Source organism: Brachycentrus maculatus, unplaced genomic scaffold, assembly GCF_059751285.1.
Source record: "Brachycentrus maculatus isolate JH-2025_06_01 unplaced genomic scaffold, ASM5975128v1 h1tg000322l, whole genome shotgun sequence".
In the NCBI taxonomy this organism is placed as follows: Eukaryota; Metazoa; Arthropoda; class Insecta; order Trichoptera; family Brachycentridae; genus Brachycentrus; species Brachycentrus maculatus.
In genome coordinates, this window is record NW_028281071.1 from 377,748 (window position 1) to 400,514 (window position 22,767).

A 22,767-nucleotide genomic window follows, 5' to 3' on the forward strand; every position below is an offset into this window, starting at 1 on the left:
CTATTGCTAATTGAATTATTGTCAACCTCTTCTCATAATACAAAATTATTTATGTAAGATAATACTCAGGGAATAATAATGAAGATAAAAATGATTTTTTCTCTTTTGGAACATCTCGAACATTTATGAATAATATTTTTTAGATTTTGAATTATAACTGGCAATCTTTTAAATGTTCATAATCTTAAAAATAGGCCTTTTATATCCTTTCCCCTGGCAACTCACGACCTGTCACAAGTCACAAGTCACATTTGGCTGTTTTTATAGGTTAGGCTGAGTTGGGATATGCCAATGTGTTCATCCTTACTTGCCCAATAACAAATTAATTCCTAAAATTATTTATCATATATTCCATCATGGAATATCTGAACGTTGAACCCAATCCGGTGACGTCCGTTTCGCGAATGTAAGTATATTATAATGACATCCATGTAGACAGATTTCGTGCGTAGTTAATGTGATTTCTAATTAAAATTCAACATTTAAATATGGTGTTATTTATTTTTACAGTCTATGTTGCGAATGCGGTGTCCCAATTGAAGCAAACCCCTCGAACATGTGTGTTGCATGTTTACGAAGTCGTGTTGACATCACAGAAGGCATTCCAAAACAAGTTACACTGCATTTCTGTAGAGGCTGCGAAAGGTACCTTTGAAGTTTCAATTCTCAAACATTGCAATTTTTACTACACCCTGTTATTTATTTACTTGTGTATTTTTTTATCATTCCCAAATAATAACACGATTATTGTGACAAAAAACATATCTCTGATATAATTTCCACAGATCACAATAAATCACTTTCCTATTTACTAACCACCCTTGTTGGACAGTAGCCCAATCCTTGATAAGAAATATTTAACCGAATTAAAACTTGTTCCACGAAAAAGTTGTACACTGCTGAAAATTAAGAATACATACATTCTATTCCCTTTTTTCTTAGTTTTAATGCAATATATAATGACGGCCATGATTTTTCAAATTTTTTTTTTATGGCAACACTATTGAAAAATTTTAACATGAAGAATATGGAAGTCTGCATATTTACAGGGCTTAACAACCTATCATTGGGTGGTTTTCACTCAATCACTTAAACCGGTAAAATAAATCTTGATAACAACCCCTCTGTACGAGAGGTAATATCCAGCATTTATGAATAAAAATTTGGATAAAATTAAAATATTGTTTTAGTTGGTAGAGAACAAGCAAGTTATACTAATAAAGTTAAACCTCTTGTAACGAGCACCTCATAACGAGTAATTCACATAGCAAGCAAACAATTCAAAAAGTTGCTCCCTTAACCGGTTAACTGCCGGCAGGTACATGTATGGCGGTACCCAGCTCGCCGCGAATTTTACGACAAAAATAAAACCTTCTAAACATATCATTATTGAAAGTGTAATAACGTTTATTTATAAAACTAAATAAAACTATTTATAAAGCGCGCCAGTCGTTCAGTTATTTATCCATAATCATAAAATTAATTGTTCATGGTGCAGGGTTGTCACAAAATTTGTCATAGAAAATATGAAAACTAAATTATATGTCAAAAGTAATTGTTTATGTTAGTTTAATATTAAAAGTATACACACACACACACACACTTTGATTTAAAAAATTAAAAATCATCAGAATCGATACTAAAATCACTGTCATCAGATTCGGCAGTGACGCAACTCGGGGATTATTGGACAACCCTGAGCGCCAACAGTTGTTCCGACGACAAAACTCTCTTTAATTTACGTTTAAAGTGGTAAAAACAAATTCTGTTTCAATTCTAAGTATGCAAAGATGTTCTCAATAGATGTCACTATGCATTCAATATATTTGTACATTTTATTGGCCCATTTAAAACGGCGCGTCTTAAGACGTAATTTTTGTATGAGCGGCGCTCTATTCACAGAAAATTATGCATCTTAAGACGCTCTTGGCAGTTAACCGGTTAACAAGTGATATTTCGCATGAGTTACAGAAAAAGCCAAGTCCATTTTTCATGACATTCACTTGTGAGCCGGGTCTTTCGCGCCAGTGAATTAGTCTGTGTTTCGCTTAACGAGTAAGATTCTGGAACGAACTATGTTTATTATAAGAAGTTCCACTGTAATTATGTTATTTGATCCCCAGATACCTTCAGCCTCCAGCAGAATGGGTGGCGTGCAGTCTGGAATCTCGAGAGCTGTTGGCGCTTTGTTTAAAGAAGTTGAAAGGGCTGCAAAGAGTCAAGTTAGTGGATGCCGGATTTGTGTGGACAGAACCCCATTCTAAGAGGATTAAGGTAATTTACAAAAATATTGCTATAATTGCCCTCCTCCGTTGTGTGCAATTATATCATAATATTTACATGCTTATTCACAGCAAATAAACAGAAATAATACCGACATTGTGTGACAGAGTCCACTGTATTCCATACTGCAAGAATACGTTAAACTGCTTCATAAAAAAAATACAGTAAAATCATTTATTGTAACTGCAGACAGTTGGTAGAATTCCATATTGAATTGTTGGGTAATATATCCAAAATAAAACAAGGTTTGTTGGATTGAATTCTACAACAGTACAGTAAAATCAGTTTGAGCTATTTCTTCGTCAGAGTACCCATACCAGGTACCGGCAAATCCACACAGGCATTTTTAGTTTGGCCCGTTTGTTACGAGTAAATCCACAAAGCCCCATTCCTCTGCCCGTATGCGATACAGGCAAATTGGGCTAAGGGTTCAATTTGTATGAAATGAAAATACTTTTTTAGTATTTGGGTATTTACAAGCTGGCTTAAGGTACCTGATGTGAACCATAAATATGTTAGCGCCTTGAAATACTTTATATGATATTCCCCCCTCATAAAATTGTTTTGTCTGTATGAGACATCTGTAATAAATCTTGATAAAAATCTGTTAGGAGAATAAACCCAGTACAATAAGTCCTCAACTTACGCCATTAATTTGTTCCAAAGGTTTTCGCATAAGTCGAAAAAAAATATTTTAAATATGGTATGTAATAATATGAGCTACTTTCAAAGGATATAAGTACATATGTGAAAACTAAATAGATCTACATGCATATATTTAATAAAACATTATTATTTTTAGAAGTTACCATTTATTCATATACGTACATAATTATTTATTTGTAAATACAGAGTTACATTTAAGTACAAACTACTTTGTATGTACCTGAGAGAGGAGGGTGCTAGTGCCATTTCTCTCTTTCTCATCCGATCAACAAAATAGTTTATGTTAACAAACGATTTGATAAAAAAAAATTTTTTTTTTAATCGTGTAAGTACAAATTCACGTAAGTCGAAATCAAATAAGTAAAGCACTTACTGTATTGTTCATTTTCATTCAAACCCTTATCCGCACCCCAATGGTGCATAGGGCACTGCATCATATAAACCCAGTGTTATCTTGATCATTAACACATGAAGGAAAGGTGATCAGCCCTCCGCTTCAGGTACCAGTCCAGGGTAATAATGAATAAATATGACCCCCCCTGGGAATCGAACCCAGGACCTCCAGTACAGTAGCCAAGCGTGCTGACCATTACACTACGGAGGCGGACTGTATTGTAATCGCACAAAAATTTGGTAATAATCAACAAATTTTTACTGATGTATGGTTTTGAATAAAACAATTTAAATGGTCTATTGAGCAAACAAGCACTCGGATGACAGCTTGTGTATGAACTGAAAAATATAGAACAGTTTAAAAAAAATGTAATTGTTTTTTCCTTTCAGGTTAAGCTGACAGTCCACGGCGAAGTAGTCGGAGGGACAGTTCTGCAGCAGGTGTTTGTAGTTGAGTACACGGTGGCGCACCAGATGTGTGACGCTTGCCACCGTACCGAAGCCCAGGACTTCTGGAGGGCACTGGTCCAAGTCCGACAGAAATCAGAAAACAGGAAAACTTTCTACTACCTGGAGCAGTTGATTCTCAAGCATCGCGCTCATGAGAATACATTGGGTATCAAGCCAATCCATGGTGAGTTGATTTGATACTTATTGATTTGGCATTAACTTTGTGGAACAATATGATTTTAATATAAAAATAAAACCCTTGTAAAAGACCACTTTTTTTCAGTTTGTGTTCTGTAACATGAATGAACTCAAAAATGGTCTTATACATGTGTTAAATTTTTATATCAAAGTCCATTTCTCATTAATCTGAAGACAACAGATTAATTCCAAAAAATCACAATTGAGCCTTGTGTCTTAAACCGACTTAACACATTTCGGACGGGTGTTTTTTACACCTGCGGACAGCTGGCGATGGGATTTGATAATTATGTACATGTAGTTAAGACCTTAACAAAGAGATTGGTATATAATATTCATATAAAAACATAAAATATGTAATTCATTCTTTTCTGACATTGAAATGAGGCTGGCACAGAATATAAAAATACTCTTCCCATCCTTTAGCATCAATCGACCGAACGGGTAGAAATACCTTTCCCGTCCATAGTGTGTTAAGAAATTGATAATGTTTTTATTCCGCTTACAAAACTATAAAAAATGTAGTGGACTAAACAGTTTGTTTTTTCACCTGATGATCTGAACCTGTAGTTCTCGAAGCTAGTCTGTTCATATATATATACAACCCTTATCCGCACCCCAATGGTGCATAGGGCACTGTGTCATATAAACGCAGTGTTATCTTGATCGTTTACACATGAAGGAAAGGTGATCAGCCCTCCGCTTCAGGTACCAGTCCATGGTAATATCGAATAAATATTACAGTGTAAAAATCATTTATATTTATTTTACCCCCCTTGGGAATCGAACCCGGGACCTCCAGAACGGTAGCCGAGCGTGCTGACCATTACACTACGGAGGCGGACATATAAATCATGGAGGCTGTTCATATTAATCATGTTTAAAATATTATTTTTATTTTATTTTTAAACTTTTAGAGGTTTATTTCGTCATACCAATTCATAAAGCTTTTTCACTGCCTTATGTAAAACGTACATAATTTTGGAATTTTGGTTTATTTCTTAACAGTAGTTTGATCATTTCATATCCTCTTGTATTGTAACTATAATATTTAACGAGTTTCTATTTTTTTTCCTTTAATGTGTTATGAAAAATTATTTAATTTCTTGAAATGTTAATGTTAATCTTCAATAATTGAAAATTATTTCAGAGGGTCTTGATTTCTACTACACAACGGAGGGTCACGCCAGGAAAATGATTGACTTCCTACTCTCGGTATTGCCGGTTAAGTACCAACATTCGAAGAAGCTGCTCTCTCACGATATTCACAGTAATATATACAATTACAAGTTCACGTACTGCGTGGACATTGTTCCGGTATCCAAGGATAGTATCGTGTGTTTATCCAAGAAGCTAACTCACCAGTTTGGTTCCATATCCCCTCTTTGCCTCGTGTACAGGGTCACTAATTCTATTCACCTCATGGATGTGAGCACAGGACAAAGTAAGTTCACTTTTCTGTGACCATTTTTAAATTAATTGCACTTAATTTTTAAAATACATTTTATTTATTCAAGTTATCTTTTATGTTTGTAGTTGCTGAAATGTCTGCCACAGTATATTGGCGTAATCCTTTCACCCCAATTTGCAATCCGAAACAACTGGTCGAGTACATCGTAATGGATGTGGAGATTATTAAAGAAAAGGTATTTATTGAAGAAAAAAGTTTTATTTATTAACATATATGGATAGCAGTTCATACAACTATAGTCTAAAGATACCTATCAATAGTTGAAAATGCCATATGTACAAACATTTTATTTTAAAACAAGACTTGTCATTTGAAGAAGAAAAAAATGTTTACTGTATATCGCTTACTCCTTTCAAGAACGTCATAAAACAAAAAACTTGATTTTTCAGGAGAACGTTTTTAAAGTTTAAAATATAATACAATGTATTAAAAATAAATATCAAGCCACTTATTGAACTTTTCTCTGTGCAACAGATCTTTTTAGGTAAAACCTGAAGGTTTTTTCTCCATTTCAAAAATATTAAGTATATTTAAAAATATAACTAAACGACACCTTTTCTTCAAAATGCAAAAACAACACTTTCTGCCCTTTAGCGGTGAAATATTAAGTTTAAAATATGCCTCTTTTGCTGGGATATAGTACATTTTCTGGGCATTCTGAAAACATGCACAACTCAAAATTGACCATTTTTGATTTATGACGTTCTTGAAAAAAGTGAGCGATATGTCAATGTTTTGCAAAATAATGGTGTTCTTAGTTCCATAACTAATGATATGAATGTGCCATTCTTTCACAAAATTATTGACACACAAACACACATGAAAAAATATAATTTGTTTCAAGTAAATTTTACTAAAATATGCGTATACATTTCCTTATCAATTATTTTCAGGATCGCAAAGTGTTTCCCGGTCAGGGAGCCATATCCAACAAGCATGTTGTAGCAGATATTTGGGTGGTCAAGGCTTCTGAACTTGGAATTACAGAGAATACTATTCATACCAGAACTCACTTAGGCCATGTATTAAAACCCGGAGATTCAGTCATGGGGTAAGGATTGGTTATTTTTATTTTTTTATTTGGGTTAACAACAGAAACATATATAAAACAAAACATTAAAAGAATATACATTAAACAAGCCAATTATAGTTTCCCACAGAAACATAAAGATTAGTGCAAAATATTTGGTGTAGATCTAGCAAATGAATACGTATCTATGAGAAAAAGTGTGTAAGAGGGTGTGTGTGTGTGTGTTTGTGTGTGTGTGTGTGTGTGTGTGTGTGTGTGTGTGTGTGTGTGTGTGAGATTTTGATTTTAGTGGGGACATACATACGATGTAGAGAGGGATAGTTTTTAAAGATCCCGAGAGGACAATATGCTCACCATTCGACTTTTTCGACACAGATTTTCCGCGCTTGAAAATGTCAACTTGGCTAAAACATTATTATTATATTTTTTAAGTTAAACTATGATGAACCTGCTAACCCAGCAGGACGTGTAAATATGTACACATCACATTATGACAACGGAATCTGTCTTCATTGTCATCCTTAGAGCGTTACAGTTGCATATGTTGATTTGATTTTTTGACACTACTCTTGCAAGACGAAACAACTGTTACTTAATGTCTTAATTTTTATCAATAGATAATATAATATTATGGTATTCCATAAAGCGAGTACCAATTAAGTAAATATCTTTTAATTCTATGAATCTGTTTTCAGATATAACATTGAGGATTCCAATATAAATGATTCCAACTTTGAAAAGCTGGACAGCAGCCAGATACCGGATGTGATCTTGGTGAAGAAACATTACGGTGATAGGTTGGCAAGGAGAAGAGCTCGTAATTGGCAGTTGAAGCACATGGCGGATGATGAAATGGCAGTGGATACTATGAATGAGTAAATACTTTTATATTCTTTATACACTTATTGTTCTCTGTAAGTAAATTTGTGTGTTTCAAAATTAGTCTACTTTACCACAAATTTAACATTTTACATACTGTTTTTTTTTTAAATTATATACATCACTATCCTTTTTTCTTTCATATGAAAAATATGATCATGATACAAATGAATTCAATTGGTATAAAAAATACATTCACTTTTTTAATGAACAAGGAGAGAAAAATCATGAACAATCTTCTATTTTTGTAATGTAATATTTGTCAAGTTGTCGTCCTGTAGATTCGATCTCCCACTTTGCCACAACTGTCATTGAAAATAGCTCATAAATGAATGTTTGTATACATAAAAAGAATATTTTAATTGTATTATTTTACTTTTACCTATATTTTTTTTTATTAATTAAATGAACTATCGAAAATATATTTGCCATATTTCAAAGAAGTACCTTCATGATTGTGTTATAAATAATTTAGTACAATTGAATAATAGGCAATAAAAACATAAAAATAGACTTCATATGATAAGAGCACACAAATTTAGCAGTTTACATACATATTTTTCTATTTTACTATACTCTTTACAAACAACCATCACCTTGTTTATTTTTCACAGCCAAAAATTGTATTTTCTAATGTAAAAATTCTCTTCCAGTGATTACAATGAATTCCTCGATGATTTGGAAGAAGATCCAGCTCTTCGCCAAAATGTCAACATCTTCAAATCCAAGACATTAGTAGATTGCGATGAAAAGGACTTTGATCCTTCTATGCCCAGAATCACACTGGAAGAAATGTTGGATGACCTGACCATAGATGATGTTGAAATGGGAGAAGAATAAAATAATTATTTCTTCATAGCTGTTAAATTTTTTTTATTATCTTATTTCTTCTGAAATACATAATTTTATGGTATTACATATCTTGTTTTTACTTGTTTCCCATGTGATAGGAATATTCTTCATTGTCACCTTTTAAAAATTACAAGAATAGCTTTATTATTAAGAATATTATTTTACAATTGATGCAACTGCAAATTGAAGTTTAAAAAAAACAATTGTTAAATACATTATTTTTGAGTTTTTTGTAACTTTATTAGTGAGAAAATTGTTTCACACCATACTGTATTTTTACCTCCTTAAGACATTTTATGAAAAAAATTTAAAGGGCTAAAGGATTGGTATCTTTCATATGAAATTCACCAAAATTGTTAAAAATTATAACCACAGCTTGATTTTAATATGTCGATAAATTATTTTGAAATATTTATGTATTTTAGCATGTCTGGTTTTGGTACTGACTGATTACGATGACAACATTCAATTTATGACATTCATTGTGATCATGATACATATCTGGATTCCACTGTGATATCAACCAGCATGCATTAATGAAAAAATACTATACAATGTGAAAAACAAACTTCTTTTTATTGAGATTCTATTATATAGATGGAATCTACATAAAAAACTCCCCTTTTTAATTTTGATTAGTATTATTATTGAATTTCTCACAACACAAGCACAAAAAGCAACTTATCACAAGATATAATCTGCTCATCTCTATTTAGTTTTTGAATTACACATATCTCTCACACGTAGCTTCCACGGCATGTTCCAAATGAAGGTCAGGCGCCACAACCTGTTCACTTACGGGTATTTTCATAGCTCATGAAATATCTTATCTTAATCATTTTCCTAAGCATAATACTATTATTGCATAGTACAAACTAATCAATTAAGCAAGCAGGGACGATATCAATCATTATTGATTTTTTGTGATATCTATATAAAATGTAATGTTTTTTTGCCTGTTTATCACATGGAAAAGGGATTAGCAGTTTCCATATTATTTGATCGATGATCTAAAATCGTTATTTTTTCAAAGCATACATACATATTTATATTTTTAATTTAAGGCGCACCACTTAGAACTTGTAAATTATCTGTCCTGAAAATATCACAGTAAGATTACTGGGTAAACAATTATTTTTATTCCAAACCTGTTTTTCTATAATGCCAAATTCCGTTTTAAGAACCTCGAATAGCACTTTTAATGGAACGGAGTTTTTTTTTATACTTATACATCTGCTTACTTACTTTAGGCACATGATATTTTCTCAAAAATCACAAGTTGTTCATTTCTCCTTTGCCACCATGGAGTTTAGGTCGTTCATAGGTACTACATAATCCTTTTTTCATGTTTCCTGCAAAATCTGAGTAAAACATATATTTTGTGACCAACTATGTAGGTTCTAGTATTAATTATATTTCCATGTTCTAGTATTAATATGATCATACATAGTATTCTAATCTAATATGTTTATTCACTACTATTTTTTTTACATTATTCAGGTAGCATCTATCTGATTAATGCTTAGTTTTAATTTACTTAAATCATGTGGGCAAATTGTGATTTCTAATATTTCTTATTGGAATGCATAAAAAATTATAAAAATTAGCATTTTATTTACTAATCATTGGTAATACTTTTATGTCCTATATTATGTTAATTAATACACATTTTTTGCATGTTAATGATGTCACCTTCCTTATAAATGTAACTTTTAAAATTCAATTCATTTAAATCAAGGATGGGTCATGGCTCAATCTATACAAGATCTGCTTTTAGCAGAATACAAAACTAATTTACTACATTAACCGCTCTACATATAGGAACGTACGTGATACGCGCAGTTTTCTTCACCATTCCGCGCTAACCCATACAACCTACGCGCACAAGAAAAGATATCTGTTCCAAAAATATTTCGTGCGTACCGGATATACTGACAATTTTTTGTCAGGTTTCATACCTGATATTATTTGGTGACAACAAACGTTGTGATTTTTTTGCATTTTTATAAAAAATATGCCTGAAAATAACCCGAGGTAGGGTGGTTAAAGATGAAAGGAATGCCTCATTATCCACGGTATTACTTAGATTTGAACCCACTACAATTTTAGGAAAAAAACGTATTAGATACTTTGAAGTGATTCAAAGTAAATAAAAAAATAACAACTTGTAATATTTTATTTTTACCTTAATTTAAAAGTTTGAAATAATTATTATTACACTTGAAAGTTTAAAAATATGATTTTTATTGGGCTTAAAAATTATTTAAAAACAGCATATGTACGAGAAAATATGTTTTTTCGAATTTGGTCATCCTTTGTCGAATTTGCTTGTAGACAATTTAAAAAATATATTTTTTAGTCTCAAAAAGCAATGGTTTTATAATATAAAATATCATATTTACAGTAATTTAATGATATTTCAAATCCGTAGAATGAATAAAGTATGATAACGCGTCACCAATTGAAATTAATTATTTATTGTTTAAAAAATTATTTATAAAAAAGATATTACATTGACAACATAGTGATGATAAGAACACTCATTAATAATGCATGATTTATTCCCACTCTTTTTATTTAGATAAAGGTTTAGCAGGTGCAAAATTAGTACTTTGTGTTAATAAATATCAGCTATATATTTAGTACACTAGACTAATTAGATTAGTTGAGCAGCTTATGTTTACGTAATGAAGTCCTTATATTTTCCTTTCCTATTATTAGGATTCCTAGTTACAGTTAGTGCTTCAGAGGAGACAAATTTACGTTCAGAAAGTAAGTTATTAATATTTAAGTAAAAGTATTTAATTATTGGGGTTTAACTTAAACTTTAAACAAATAATTCAGTGAAAAAACTTTGAGAACAATGACGTAAAAACAACACCAATAGAAAAGTAATAAAAAGTATAGTTCCTGTTTAAAATTCAAACTAAATTGAGATTTAAAAATAACAATTCCTTTTAATATGATTTAATACATAATTTTTCATTAAATTTATATTAAAATTCTTCTTCTTTCAACCCTTATTTGCACCCGATTGTACATAGGGCACTGCATCATATAAACGCAGTGTTATCTTGATCGTTAACACATGAAGGAAAGGTGATCAGCCTTCCGCGTCCGGTACCAGTCCAGGGTAATATTGAATAATATTTGAAAGAAAAATCACTTATATTTATTTCACCTCCCCCCTGGGAATCGAACCCGGGACCTCCAGTACGATAGCCGAGCATGCTGACCATTGCACTACTGAGGCGGACATTAAAATTAATAACAAAAAATATAGTTAAAAAATCTGTTGTTTTTTTTACTTGATAACTTCATTCATGCAAACCCTTATCCGCACCCCAATGGTGCATAGGGCACTACATCATATAAACGCAGTGTTATCTTGATCAGCCTTCCGCTTCCGGTACCAGTCCAAGGTAATATTGATTAAATATAAGAGTGAAAAAATCACTTAATAACTTATAATAATAATAAATCCCTTACCGCACCCCAATGGTGCATAGGGCACTGCTTCATATAAACGCAGTGTTATCTCGATCGTTTACACATGAAGGAAAGGTGATCAGCCCTCCACTTCAGGTACCAGTCCAGTGTAATATTGAATTATTAGAGTGAAAAAATCACTTATATTTGTTAAACCCCCCTTGGGAATCGAACCCGGGACCTCCAGAACGGTAGGTGAGCATGCTGACCATTACACTACGGAGGCGGACAATAACTTATGAGAGAATATTTCTAAACACTAATTTCTCAAAATTAATAAACTAAGTTAAACATTTGTGTAAAATATGAATTCTTTAAAGAAGTCTTCATTTCATTATTTTCAGGGCAAATATTAACGCAGTTTATAAAATATGTTACAAGAAAACAAACTGCTAACGACCTGCTGGAGTTCAAGAAGATAATAGAAATTCTGAGGTTCCCACAGTATATATATCGTGCACCTGTCTCTAGCTACACGCGAGGGCGAGTGGTAATTGAAATCAATTTTTCACCAAAAACAAAGCACATTTTAAATACGATAAAAAAATGTTACCAAACTTTGTTTCTGTGCATTTTTAACCCTGAATTCAAAACCTTTTTCGTCTGTTTAAATGCATACTATGTGATATGAGTACTGAGTGCTGTACCTATATAGGCTCACTTCACGCACATCGCTCACTCCTTTCAACAACGTCATATATAAAAAATTGTCAATTTTCAGTTTTGCATGTTTTCGGAATGCCCAGAAAATGTACTATATCCCAGCGAAAGCGGCATATTTTTAATTAAATATTTATCTGCTACAGGGCAGAAAGTGTTGTTTTTGCATTTTGAAGAAAAGGTATTGTTTAACTATTTTTTTAAGTGTAGTAAATATTCTTCAAATGGAGAAAAAACATTCAGGTTTTACATAAAAAGATCTGTTGCACAGTAAAAAGTTCAATAAGTGGGTTGATATTTATTTTTAATACATTTTATTGTATTTTTAAACTTCAAAAACGATCTCCTGAAAAATCAAGTTTTTTTAATATTTGACGTTGTTGAAAGCAGTGAGCGACATGTGCTCAATTACTTACAAAGGAGGAAAAAATAATAGTAAGTATTAACACACTACGGGAAAGGTATTTCTATCCGTTTGGTCGATTTATGCTTAAGGACGGGAATGGTATTTTTACCTTCTGCACCAGCCTCATTTCACAGTCAGAAAAAAAGGAATTACATATTTAATGTTTTTATATGAATATTATGTACCAATCTCTTTATTTAGGTCTTAAAGATATGTGCATAATTATTGAATCCCATCGCCAGTGGTCCGCGGGCGTAAGAAACACCTGTCCTTAGTGTGTTAATTTACAAACTTGTATTTCCGGTCCTATTTCAGTAGATGATGGTGTGCTTTATCTGGCGCTGTAAGTACCCGTGTTTAATCAAGTGAAAAGTATAATTAATTAATATTTGAGCATGTTAATTATAAAACCCCAAAATGGTTTAGCTAAAATATATATGCTGATTTCAAATGCCTATGACAACTATTTTGAAAGGTTTTGTATACCATGGAACCTCTCATAACGAGTAATGCATGTGAATAATACGGCCTAAAAAAATGTTTAATAGTTTCTCCTTTAAGCAATATTTTGCATAACGTGTTACAGAGAAATGGCAAGTCCCTTTTCCACGACATTAACTTGTGAGCCGGGACTTCTGCGCCAGTCAAAACAAAAAATGTTTTGCTTAACAAGTAAGATTCTGGAACGAATTATCTTATGAGAGGTTCCACTGTATTTTAAATAAAAATATAGTCTACATTGTGTTCCTCAATAATAAAACTGGTCACTGCTTTATAAACAAAAATATCTTTTGATGTATGTCCCTTGGTAAAAAAAATACACTAATGTTCTCATTTATTGGTTTCTTTTATAATTATTTAATTGACAGTTAAAGAAGTTTTAATATCATATTGTGTTGAATAAATAATCAAAAATTTCACCCTGAAAGTATTTGTCTCAGTGAATCTAAGGTTAAAAACTTAACCTTTATTTAATTGTGCAGCCAACTGTGATGTTGAGCATGGAACTAAAATACAAACCAAACATTAATATTGACAGCAGTATAAATGTTTTACTTTGTACTACAGGATGTTGTGTAATGTATAATAATTTATGTCATCACTTGTGCAATAAGTGACACAAATAGTTGCAATTGACATTCCATTTTACCTCGTACTTTATATGCATTCGAATATGTGACACTTATGTACTCTAAATATGTATATGTCGAATGTGATGTATCACTAATTGTATAACATGGCAAAGCATGCAGTTGTTCATCTGTAGTAAACAACATTATCCAATCAAAAGATTTTTTAAATAAATCTATTGAAAAAACCTAATTTGATGTTGAAAACACATTGCAGAAGTAAATTAGTGTGGAAATAGTATGTTCTACACTAATGAATGACTGTGATGGAATGTAAAATATTTCTTTGTGGCAACTAGAAGTATCTAGGTGTTATCAGAAGGAAATAGGCAAATGAAACAAGGAAGTCATAGGTACATGTTTAATTATATTATAATAACAGGTTTAATAAGGAGTAAAGGACTCCAATATATTGTTTACATTGTAACATAATTGATGAACTTCTGTTTTTAAATCTTTCATATTGACACAGTGTTTTCTTGATTGTTAATTACGTAAAGGCAAGGTAAACAGTCCTAGAGTTCAGGTACCAATAAATATTTTATCAAAAAAATGTTACATCTAGTATAATTCACACATGTTTGCTTTACTAATTTGATAGTGAATTAAAAAGTGTAAATATGTACCATACAATATAATTTAAATAAAATATGGTATATAAATTCAATATAAAAATATCACGCACATATGTTTTTTTTCTTCTGTTAATGATTTATTTAAATATTTATCCTATTCTGTACCATCTTGCATAACTGGCACATTGGCAGTAAAAATCCATTTTTTTTGTTATCTAACATATTTTATTTACTATTAATTAGCACCCACTATATGATATGATGTGTGCATTTTGTAAAATTCTAGACGTCATACGGAGTGAGATAAGAATATGTTATTTATTATCAGCCATCAAATTTAAATACCAATCATATCTACCTGGTAAAACTAATGAACATATCAGGGAAGTAATGAAATGGTGTTTTGATGTCATGTTATTTAGTTCACATGGTAAATTAATTCAAATCATTTTTGTGCTCAAGGTTGAAATTTGTTTATTAGAAATAAAATAAATAAATATTATAAGACTATAACACCAATCAAATTTTTGTTAGATGGTGTTTTTTTTGCATGCTCATTTTGCATTGTGGCAGGCTATAACTAGGTGATACTTAGCTGTTACTGTGCTGGCAAGCCGGAGGTACTGAATGGTCAGGATGCCGAGGCAAACCACGGATGATGGGACAAGGCGATTAAAATTCGAAATTTGTACCCGTAATTAACAAATACGAGGATTATAAATAGAAACATAACTTCATATGAATGTGTATAATAATTAAATAATTTTTTGTTGCTAAAAATATTTTATATTTTAGGCTGCAACATGTGTGGCCTGTCGCTCTACATTAAAATCCCTTATGATGATGTATGAATCAGGAGCAACGCAGGAGGAACTAGCCGAGGTTGTAACAGATCTGTGTATATTGTTAGAAATACAGCCAGAGAAAGTTTGTCGTGGGCTTGTACAACTCAATGCGGTAAGTCAAATATTTTGGTAGAATTGGAATCAGAATAATAAATTCAATTATTTCAAAGGGGTTTACTCAAAATGTTATGATTCGTTTACATGGCCTTGTCTTATTCAATATAATACATAATAAAATGACATTTAAATCAAAGTAGCCTTGCTCACTTTATGATATTATTATTACTTAACTGCCTATATGTTGCAAACAAGACCTATCTTTAACATGATTTGGGGCCCAAGCTATCGGTCGATTTAAATGCTACTGTAAATAAATAATGATTTCGGATTATTTTTGTAAAGTAATTAATGAATCTGATATTTCAGCCAATAATGTTTTATATTATTGACAACCAACCAGCTTTTACACCTGATGCATTTTGCGGTGTCTTGCTACAAACACATGACAGATATTCTTGTCCTTACATTGATGATAGATACGATTGGACCATACAGTTACCTAGCACGAACAGACAAGAAAAGAGACAGGTGAATATATATTCATATAGATATATATCTAAATAAACATACTTATTATTATATTATAACCAGTCCTGATTTAGAGAATATTCAACATCCGGTACACTAAGAAGGTTTATTAACTGTTCATCCTACTATTTTTAACAGTTGGTATGCAAGCTTACAAATATTCTAATAAGCAGTAATAACACCTGCTAAATATCAGCACTGATTATGACAGAAGTTTTGTCAATATCAAGCAAATGTCATTCATATACAGTTTATTTTACAAGAATTTAATAACATGATTCAGTAATTTTTACATATATTGGTTACTAAAATTAAAATAAAAAACATTCTGTATCATTTTAGCGTGTCTTACAAAAGGACCCGTTATTGAAAATTGCACAAATTTCTGACATTCATTATGATCCAGTCTATGAATCAGGCGGATTAGCAGAATGCAACGAGCCAACATGTTGCAGAGCTGGACAAACTGAACAAGCTTCTCCAAAATGGAAATCGTTAGATATAGATTTGGAAGACAGAGTGATCATTAACGAAGACGGTTCTTATCAATTGGATCTCGACTTTGCTCCGGAAGATTTATGGAGGCAAGATAAGGCGATTGAAGACCATAGACCTGGCAAAGAAATACCTGAAAGTAAAAAGGCTGGATACTGGGGAGATTACAGAAATTGCGATGCCCCTTGGTGGGCCGTTGAAGACGCTATTGATAGAATAGTTGAGAACCATAATGTGAGTAAACATAAAGTATTCATATTATTTATGTTTTGTTTAGTTTTTTTTTATAAGCCCCTCTTATTTATAAATCCTCTAATAACTTCTTAATGTTATATTTCAAGGATTTAGATTACATTTACTTCACTGGAGATATAATAGACCATGGAGTTTGGGAAACCACACAGGAAGGGAATGTTGTATCTATCCATAAGACATACCAGTTATTGCAAGATAAATTTGGCAATGCTACAGTATTCCCTGTTATTGGCAATCACGAATCACAACCATTAAACCAGTATGTTATATCCTCAACTGTTACAACCGTGAATATATTTATGACAAATTTATATGTAGATTTTTCACAACCACTGCTTTAATATATTAATATTTTAAATGACATCATGAGAAAACTCATTGTCTGTCCATGGCCTCTATAGCGAGTGGTAATCTTTTTGTCTTTATATATTAATATTTGTAAAATTGGTTATAGGTATGCTCCTCCATATGTGACAGATCCGAAGTTCTCTACAGCCTGGCTCTATGAATTATTGGCAGAAGAATGGAGCCGATGGCTCCCTGCTGAGACAGCAGAAACTATAAAGATTGGAGGATATTACACTGCGCTAGCCCGACCAGGGTTGCGAATTGTCGTACTTAATTCCAACCTATGCTACATTTATAACTGGTATGTTGTTTTATTCAAAATAGACATAAAATAAAACTCGATCATGTATTGCTAGTAAAAAATTCACTGATTTTCTGTTCGTGTACTGTTGTCATGTATTTAAAATTCGACCTTGATTGTGTCATTTTCTTTCCTGTTGTGACAGTGTAAACAGGGCCACTCTGTTAACGGTCAAACCACATTAGAAAATCGACAACCTCGTAAAGGATCTTTGAACTGTCCAAGGAGATAATTTGTTAGATGGCTAATTTTCTTAAGTAAGGCAGCTATTTTTCGCTGACTTTATGGATAGTTTGATGGAAAGGAACGTGACTAATCACCAAAGAACATGCTCATCTGTTTGGCGGCACCAACTCTTGAGCTTGTTCGATCTTCCCTCATTGTGTGACACGCCTTCTGACCAAAGGAATATCCATGCTCTTTGGTCTTTCCTGAACCACACTGCTAGTGTATCTGTAATTATACTCTCACAGCAGCAAGGAAATTAACACAATCAATGTCAAATTTTGATCACTTTGGCATCAGTGCCAACTCTAACCACACATTGCTCACTCCTTTAACGAACATCATAAATAAAAAATTGTCAATTTTGAGTTGTGCATGATTTCGGAATGCCTAGAAAATGTACTATATCTCAGCAAAAGAGGCATATTTTGAACTTAATATTTACCCGCTATAGGGCAGAAAGTGTTGTTTTTGCATTCTGAAGAAAAGGTATTGTTTAATTTATTTTTTTTAAATATACTAAATATTTCTCAAATGGAGAAAAAACCTTCAGGTTTTACCTAAAAAGATCTGTTGCACAATAAAAAGTTCAGTAAGTGGCTTCATATTTATTTTTAATACATTGTATTATATATTTAAACTTTAAAAACATTCTCCTGAAAAATCAAGTATTTTGATTTATGACGTTCTTGAAAGGAGTGAGCGACATGTAAAGAAAGCAGTGAGGCATGCTCATGGATGTGTTATGGCAAAAATGCAGATAATTTTCAGTTTTGTCTCTTAATACCAAGTAAAAAAAGGAATCGCATATTTGTTAATGATTAATTGATGAATATAATTTTGTATTATTTTTTGACATCTCATCAAAGATGAAGAAGAATATGGACGTCTGGGCATTTACGGGGCTTACGACCGTCATAGGCTGGTTTGAGTGATCACTTTACACACGTGTAACATTCACCAATTCTACCCATTATTGACAACCACACTACTCAAATTCTTGGAAGTTCTATGACGGTCAAACCAGCCTATGACGGTCGTAAGCCCCGTAAATGCCCAGACTTCCATATTCTTCTTCATCTTTGATGAGATGTCAAAAAATAATATGAAAATAACTCCTGTAATTGGAGATAATCCAGATTTTGTGAACAAGTATTTGGACACACTCAAAATGTTGTAAATAAATTATCTGGTCAAATTATAAGCTTAATAATAAAAATGAAAATGGTATTTTCTGGAGTTTCTCATGTGTGTGATTATAATCCGGGATTCGGATCTCACATACTAATATAAGAGTTTCTGCTTAATAAAAAGCTTCTTTACATCTCACCAATAGATGTCTCTAGTGAAGTTTTAGTGATTCATGAACAAGGTTTCTAAATTGGTTCATATATATAGAACTTCCAAGAATTTGAGTGGTGTGGTTGTCAATAATGGGTAGAATTAGTGAATGTTACACGTGTGTAAAGTGATCACTTAAACTAGCCTATGACGGTCGTCAGCCCCGTAAATGCCCAGACTTCCATATTCTTCTTCATCTTTGATGAGATGTCAAAAAATAATATGAAAATAACTCCTGTAATTGGAGATAATCCAGATTTTGTGAACAAGTATTTGGACACACTCAAAATGTTGTAAATATAATTTTGTTTGATAGGTGGATGCATCTGGATCCGAATGATCCGAGTGGACAACTGAAGTGGCTTGTCAGGGTATTGAGCGAAGCAGAATCCAATAATGAGATTGTTCACATACTGTCGCACATTCCAACTGGCATAACTGATTGCCTCGCCACTTATACAAGGGAATATAAAAGAATTATCGAGAGGTTTGTTACCAGATAATTCAATTAGTATTACATACCTGTTCACCCACAAAGTGATAAGTAATTTTTTGAGCATTAAAAGCACTGTTAAGTTGGTGGTATGGTAATACATAATATGCTTTACTTACTTATAACCCCTATCCGCACCCAATGGTGCATAGGGCACTGCATCGAATTGACACAGTGTTATCTTGATCATTACTTACATGAAGGCAAGGCGATCACTCTTGCGCTTAAGGAACCAGTCCAGGGTAATATTAAATAAACATTACAGTGTAAAATCACTAATATTTATTTTGACCCCCCTGGGAATCGAACCTGGGACCTCCAGCACGGTAGCTAAACACGCTGACCATTACACCACGGAGACGGTCACATAATATAACACTCTCCTAATCATTGATCGTTCAATTTGTATAATACCACTTCAAAAGACTTCATAACCACGGGCTCCATAACCACAGACTTCATAACCACCGGCTTAGAAATAACCATTCCATCAGCAGGTCAAATGACCGGTAGTCGTGAAGTAGTGTTTTAAAGTGGTTTTACACAAAGTGAATAATGAATGATAAGGTGAGTGTGATAAGATATTATTATAATTTATGTTTTCTACCCACTGAGTGTAATGGTAAAAACATATGGCTACCATACATTGGCGAGGTCCCAGATTCGATTCATGGTAGGGTTACTATTTGTATTTCATATGTTCTAACCGACTTCTGATGTTTAGGACTAAACATGGCGCTTTCATGTATCATTCATCATATAAAATTATACTGTATGAGCTAATACAGTACCCATTGCACCAATTGGTCTAGATAAAAGATAAATGAAACTTCATTTTTAAATTATAAAGTTAAACTTAGTTTTATTATTTTAAATTGAATTGTTTAAATCAATATGTAAGTAAAGAGAATAAATTATATTTTATTTTAGATTCTCTGATACGATTGCTGCAGAATTCAACGGGCATACTCATAATGATGAATTCAAAATATTTTACGCTAAAGGGAATACAAATCAACCGCTAGCAGTAGCATGGAATGGAGGAAGTGTCACTGCTTACTCTTTTGTTAATCCCAACTATCGAGTATATGATGTCGACAGTTCTACATACGTAAGTCATTACAGCCACATTGAAAACAGTAAAGACTGCTGTTATATCAAATTGGCACATTTTCTAAGCACACAATACATTAGGCAATGTCGATTGGATTGTGCAATTTTAAGTAGTGATGGTACAATCAAATTATTTGAGATCAGATCATTCAATTAATCATTACAAAAAAAAGTTATTACCAATTTGATTTTACGAAGATGTCTTTTTTTAATATTTATGAACTTCTGTAATAATATACTTGCTAAGAATGCTTGGCAATATATATATATATATATATATATATATATATATATATATATATATATATATATATATATATATATATATATATATATATATATATATATATATATATATATATATATATATATATATATATATATATATATATATATATATATATATATATATATATATATATATATATATATATATATATATATATATATATATATATATATATATATATATATATATATATATATATATATATATATATATATATATATATATATACTTGAAGTACAATTTAAAGTACATGAACTATTTTAAACTTAAGTATCAAGTACAGTATTCAAATACTTCAGCATAACTCAGTTCCGTTCGGTTATAACATCAATAATGTCTTGGCGCTTTCAATGTTGCTATAATCAAATTTCAATGCACAAAAATAAATCAAACACATTAAATACTTGTATTGTACTATAATGATTGATTCTGACTAAAATGAAAATATTGTTTCCAGGATGTCATGGATATTAATACATATGTTTTCAATATAACTGAAGCAAATCTGACGCCTGAGCAAAGGCCACGTTGGTATAAAGAATATTCTTTCAAGGAATATTACGGACTAGATTCTCTTAGTCTCGATTCATTGGATGATCTATTAAAGCGAATGGTCTCCACCGAGAAGAATTTGCTGGTCCACGATTACCACATTTTTAGAGGAAAGGACTCTGATTCTTTCAATGAAAAAGTTTGTACATCTAGTTGCGTGATGTCAAATTTACGATACTTGTCAATAACCGAGTTATATGATGATAGTAAATACAGCTCTCTCTGGAGCGAGTTCCAAGTGAACAATAATCGAACGAGACACTGATAAAAGAAAAACAAGCATTATACTCTACAATAAACCATACTCATAATAAAGAAAAACGACGAATCATTGTCAACTTTTGAGAGATTTTAAAGAGATTCTGAACTACCCATTTATATACACATTCTGACCGTGTGATGGAAAGCAACTTTTAAAGTGTCAATTCCACTGTAAATAAACAATAATAATAAAAATATCCTTGTGTTTTATTGAACCCTTCTCTATCGAAAGCATTATGTAAAAATAAAAAAAATGGTGTAATTTATATTTGAAGCACTAACTTTGTGATTTTCCATTTTATAATTAAAATATAACTTTCACTTTAATTCTCACAATAATTTATAGTGATTTTAAAATAAAGTTACATTTTACTTATTAAAAAAATTGTTCTTATTATTCATTGAAAACTCAAACTCTTTTATTTCTATAAGTGATGGTTTAATTTTTTTTTCACAATTGTGTTAACTAGATTTAACACTTTGCCAGGGAGCAAGAGTTACATATTTAAAAATAGAGACAATGCAGAATAATAATCGGAATGGAATGGTGTCATGTATTACCTTTATCAAAAAATAAATATAAAAACCTATGTCAACTTCGTTTGAAATGTAATACCTATAAAGATACCAGCGTGGTTTCACAGTGTATGAATTCCAAATTCCAATATGTAACAATAATAATAGCAGTCAATCTAAAATATAGGTAACGTTTATAAAATGTTTTATTTATTAACACTTTAAAACGCATAATGGATTAAATTTTAAAATAATTTAAAAATGATAAGCTTCTATTTACTTTTGAATAAAATTGATATTGGAAACGAATTATTGGTAATTTCGATATTATACTGGTATTTTCTTCATGTCTCCCGACATACTAGTAAGTACATAAGTTTTTTGGATGTAGTCCCCTATATCTAAAAAACTTATCACCTCAAAGGCTGGCCTATCTCCGTAGATACACTGATCGGAGCTCTCCAGTAGAAGGCTCCATTCCTTCACAATGTCTTTGTATCTCCCAATGCTTTCTCGGAAACCTCCAAACATTCCAACCCTCTTTGTATCACGGCTGAATCTTTTTGGAGCACTTCCACCAAAAAAAAATGATGGAATTTTTCAGAATATTGATATACTGTATTAGTAAACTTACATGCGCCATCCCAGTAAAAACGAAGCCCA

General features: G+C 31.8%; 2 protein-coding genes across 6 annotated transcripts; both read left to right on the forward strand.

The window, feature by feature from the left end:
• The first annotated feature begins 205 nt into the window (after positions 1–205).
• On the forward strand, positions 206–8,288 carry Nmd3 (60S ribosomal export protein NMD3). The gene is made up of 9 exons (XM_088268350.1): positions 206–406; positions 511–645; positions 2,124–2,274; positions 3,733–3,976; positions 5,141–5,434; positions 5,527–5,636; positions 6,355–6,512; positions 7,187–7,366; positions 8,024–8,288. Exons 1-9 carry the CDS (start codon positions 357–359, stop codon positions 8,208–8,210), a joined length of 1,509 nt encoding a protein of 502 aa, XP_088124476.1. The 5' UTR covers positions 206–356; the 3' UTR covers positions 8,211–8,288.
• Positions 8,289–10,841: 2,553 nt separating this feature from the next.
• Positions 10,842–21,783, forward strand: LOC148304387 (sphingomyelin phosphodiesterase-like). Of its 5 annotated transcripts, XM_088268379.1 has the most exons (10): positions 10,842–10,994; positions 12,056–12,201; positions 15,278–15,439; positions 15,754–15,915; positions 16,258–16,644; positions 16,752–16,924; positions 17,120–17,314; positions 19,197–19,367; positions 20,304–20,484; positions 21,233–21,783. In XM_088268379.1, exons 1-10 carry the CDS (start codon positions 10,910–10,912, stop codon positions 21,590–21,592), a joined length of 2,022 nt encoding a protein of 673 aa, XP_088124505.1. In that variant the 5' UTR covers positions 10,842–10,909; the 3' UTR covers positions 21,593–21,783. The 5 variants fall into 5 exon arrangements, with proteins under 5 accessions (XP_088124505.1, XP_088124507.1, XP_088124509.1 ...); XM_088268381.1 differs by lacking the exons at positions 10,842–10,994; positions 12,056–12,201 and adding an exon at positions 13,043–13,120; XM_088268383.1 differs by lacking the exons at positions 10,842–10,994; positions 12,056–12,201 and adding an exon at positions 13,091–13,149.
• The last annotated feature ends 984 nt before the right edge of the window (positions 21,784–22,767 follow it).

What these genes read in the sequence shown, in the direction of transcription:
- Nmd3 (XM_088268350.1), top strand. Translation starts at nt 357, where the DNA reads ATGGAATATCTGAACGTTGAACCCAATCCGGTGACGTCCGTTTCGCGA. An exon ending in CCCATTCTAAGAGGATTAAG is followed by an intron (nt 2,275 to 3,732) that starts GTAATTTACAAA and finishes TTTTCCTTTCAG; the next exon opens with GTTAAGCTGACAGTCCACGG. An exon ending in TGGAGATTATTAAAGAAAAG is followed by an intron (nt 5,637 to 6,354) that starts GTATTTATTGAA and finishes AATTATTTTCAG; the next exon opens with GATCGCAAAGTGTTTCCCGG.
- LOC148304387 (XM_088268379.1), top strand. Translation starts at nt 10,910, where the DNA reads ATGAAGTCCTTATATTTTCCTTTCCTATTATTAGGATTCCTAGTTACA. An exon ending in GGCTTGTACAACTCAATGCG is followed by an intron (nt 15,440 to 15,753) that starts GTAAGTCAAATA and finishes CTGATATTTCAG; the next exon opens with CCAATAATGTTTTATATTAT. An exon ending in GAATAGTTGAGAACCATAAT is followed by an intron (nt 16,645 to 16,751) that starts GTGAGTAAACAT and finishes TTATATTTCAAG; the next exon opens with GATTTAGATTACATTTACTT.